This window comes from Dromiciops gliroides, chromosome X, assembly GCF_019393635.1.
Source record: "Dromiciops gliroides isolate mDroGli1 chromosome X, mDroGli1.pri, whole genome shotgun sequence".
NCBI lineage: Eukaryota > Metazoa > Chordata > Mammalia > Microbiotheria > Microbiotheriidae > Dromiciops > Dromiciops gliroides.
The window spans coordinates 33,431,983-33,435,610 of NC_057867.1; the positions used below are offsets into that span (position 1 = coordinate 33,431,983).

The 3,628-nt window shown below is 42.4% G+C and overlaps 1 protein-coding gene across 1 annotated transcript; it reads left to right on the top strand.

Annotated features, from left to right (window-relative positions):
* Positions 1-2,438: 2,438 nt before the first annotated feature.
* LOC122733346 (60S ribosomal protein L6-like) lies at positions 2,439-3,352 on the top strand. Its single transcript, XM_043973654.1, has one exon. The coding sequence runs from the start codon at positions 2,452-2,454 to the stop codon at positions 3,304-3,306; it is 855 nt and encodes a 284-aa protein (XP_043829589.1). The 5' UTR covers positions 2,439-2,451; the 3' UTR covers positions 3,307-3,352.
* The last annotated feature ends 276 nt before the right edge of the window (positions 3,353-3,628 follow it).

The window sequence follows — 3,628 nt, forward strand, 5'->3', positions numbered from 1 at the left end:
GAACAAGGTCTAGCTGTGTACTGAGTCATGTAAAAAAAAAGAAACCGGGAGCCTTTCTGGGCAAAGCAAGGCACCTTTATTTAAGAGAAACAAAGGTAGTGGTCTACAGTCCACCCAGTATGGTCTGAGACCTCCCCCTATAGAACTCACAAGTTGTTGTTTTTTTTTCCACAAGTATGTATAGTTTCCTTGCTCCCTGTCTAGGAGGAAAACCCCATGCTATTATGTAAATTCATTCTTTTTTTACTTCAAGCAGGTTCTTGCAAAAAAGGAGGTGCTTTTTTGCAAGAAATCAGAACTACATATTAATATAAAGATGATTAATATAGTCACATACTATTACAATGATCATGGTTGCAATATTATATTTCTTTTCTTTTTTTTTTAAGTGAGGCAATTGGGGTTAAGTGACTTGCCCAGGGTCACACAGCTAGTAAGTGTTAAGTGTCTGAAGCCGGATTTGAACTCAGGTACTCCTGACTCCAGGGCCAGTGCTCTATCCACTGCGCCACCTAGCTGCCCCTATTATATTTCTTATAATGATTACAGTTATACTCCTTATAATGGTTAACATCAAACTCCTTATTATTAATACAGTTATACTCCTTGGGTTAACTAACGGGAAATTTCCTGGGACTATATCATAATTTGGTTACACACAAGTTTTTCTACTTAGGACTATGTCTTTACTACAAATCACACAATTATTTCTTATCCTAATAACTATAACTGATCAATGATTACATAACAAGGCATTCAAAGCATGGATTCTTGCTTCTTTCCTTTTCATCCCCCCCCCCCCCCCCCGGCCACACACACACATAATGTCAACCTTTCCTCAATTTTATTGAGGCTCAGATCAATTGCAAGCTAAGGATAACATACAGTTCTTTTCTTTTTTTTTTTTTTGGCAGGGCAATGAGGGTTAAGTGACTTGCCTAGGGTCACACAGCTAGTAAGTGTCAAGTGTCTGAGGCCGGATTTGAACTCAGGTACTTCTGATTCCAGGGCCGGTGCTTTACCACTGCGCCATCTAGCTGCCCCGATAACATATAGTTCTAGAGGATGATTTCAGAAAGGCCTGGAAAAACTTTTAGGAACTGATGTATAGTGAAGTGAGCAGAACCAGAGACAGCAATGTTGATTGATGAAGAACTGTGAATGACTCAGCAATACAGTGATCCAAGACAATCCCAAAGGACTAATGATGAAACATACCATTCACTTCCAGAGAAAGACCTGATATTGATTGAACACAGACTGGAGCATGCTATTTTCCACTTGATTTCTTTCATGTTTTGCTTCTATTCAAGTTTTCTTGTACAAAATGACTGCTATGGTAACATTTTATGTAATTGCACATGTATAACCTATATCTGCTTACTGTTTCAGGGAGGAGGGAGGGAAGGAATGAGGGATAGAATTTGGAACTCAAAACTTTAAATGAAATGTTTACTATTATTTTAAAAAATGACATATAGTTCTATAAAGGGCAGTCCTTTATAGATAATGAAAGATTGGAAGGGGGAAGTCCCCTTACCAAGGTACAGATTATAGAGAACCTCCTTTGCTTTCAAGAGTATAAACAATATAGTAAATCACTTGGGACAGGGATCTTACTTTGTCAGTATCTCTGATCTTTTTTTGTGACACTTAAATTAGAGAGCATGACATCTTTATCATCGACATCATCAGGGGAGGAGAAAAGGCTTACATCTACCTGGTAACGGTGCATCCCTACTCCAAAGCATTTTTTTAGATAACAGGCAGTATGATCTTTTTTCAAGGAAGTTATTTCACAAGAGTCCACTTTGTTATAAACAGTCCTTTGTAATAGTTCTTTTTGAAAAATTCAGCACAATTTACACAGGCAGGGACGCCATAGTGATACCCTTATGGGAAATCACCTCAAACTTCACACGATGAAAAATTGGGTGGGTGACTTGCTCTTTGAGTGGTTCCCAGTAGGTGGAGCAATGTGAGGGTAGGAGATGTGGGAGCAGGAGGAAGTGAGAGCGATGGAGGAGGTGGTGTTGGTAGGGTTACTTTGAGGATTGGCAAAAGTGGATCTGGTCATGGTGCCAAGGCATCAGTGGGGAGTTCTGGCTCCTTGAGGAGGCTGAGGACAGCTTCCATGTTGAGCAGGCTTCTTGCCTGGTTTTCCAAATTAGTAGGAAGGTGGGATTGGTTATAAAAAAGGGGGGTCACCAGGATAAATGGTAATCTGGATCATCATAATGTGGGTTGAATCTGGTGTGGATCTGCCTCTCTTTTTTTTTGGTAGGGCAATGAGGGTTAAGTGACTTGCCCAGAGTCACACAGCTAGTAAGTGTCAAGTGTCTGTGGCTGGATTTGAACTCAGGTCCTCCTCAATCCAGGGCCGGTGCTTTATCCACTGCGCCACCTCTACCTCTCTTTAAAAGGAGGTTTAGCTCTTTCCCGACTCTCAAGATGGCGGACCAAAACCCCCCAAAGGAGCTAAAGGAAAAAAAGGTCAAAAAAGAAAAAAAGGAAAAGAAGCCCAAAAAGGAAAATGCTGCTGAGAAGGTGGTGAAAAAGCCTCGAAAGCATTGCAGCCGCAACCCGGTCCTGGCCAGAGGGATTGGCAGATACTCAAGGTCTGCCATGTATTCCAGGCGGGCCATGTACAAACGCAAGTACACTGCACCCCAAACCCGGATTGAAAGGAAAAAGAAAGAGAAGGTACCTGCTACCATCTCAAAGCCAGTTGGTGGGGATAAGAATGGAGGAAACCGAGTAGTGAAGATCCGCAAAATGCCTAGGTATTACCCTACCGAGGATGTGCCTAGAAAGCTGCTCAGTCATGGCAAAAAGCCCTTCAGCCAGCATGTGAGGAGACTCCGATCTAGCATCACCCCAGGCACAGTTCTGATCATGCTCACTGGCCGCCACAGGGGCAAGCGAGTGGTTTTCCTGAAGCAGCTGGCTAGTGGCTTACTACTGGTAACTGGACCTCTGACCATCAACCGTGTTCCTCTGCGAAGAACCCATCAGAAATTTGTCATTGCCACTTCTACCAATGTTAACCTTTCAGGTGTGAAAATTCCAAATCATCTTACTGATGCTTACTTCAAGAAGAGGCTCCGTAAACCTAGACACCAAGAAGGAGAGATTTTTGACACAGAAAAAGAGAAATATGAGGTTACAGAGCAGCGCAAGGCTGACCAGAAAGCAGTGGACTCTCAGATCCTGCCCCAAATCAAGAAGATTCCTCAGCTCCGTGGCTACCTGCGTTCTGTATTCTCTCTCTCCAATGGAGTCTATCCTCACAAACTGGTGTTTTAAATGCCTGGCAGAGAACTCTTATTAAAATATTTGAAATAAAAAAAAAGGAGGTTTAGCAATTTTTATAAACAAGTAGCATAACAACTAAAGAAACATGGACCAAGAAGAATCATGAGTTAAGTGATTAAAAGCCATCTAACTATAGTAGCAAAAGACCTGTCCCTGAGAATCAATTAAATGCAGGGGGGGGGGGAGGCAGCTAGGTGGTGCGGTAGATAAAGCACAAGCCCTGGATTCAGGAGGACCTGAGTTCAAATCCAGCCGCAGACACTTGACACTTACTAGCTGTGTGACCCTGGGCAAGTCATTTAACCTTCATTGC

Coding starts and splice junctions, on each gene's coding strand:
- LOC122733346 (XM_043973654.1), top strand. CDS start 2,452: ATGGCGGACCAAAACCCCCCAAAGGAGCTAAAGGAAAAAAAGGTCAAA.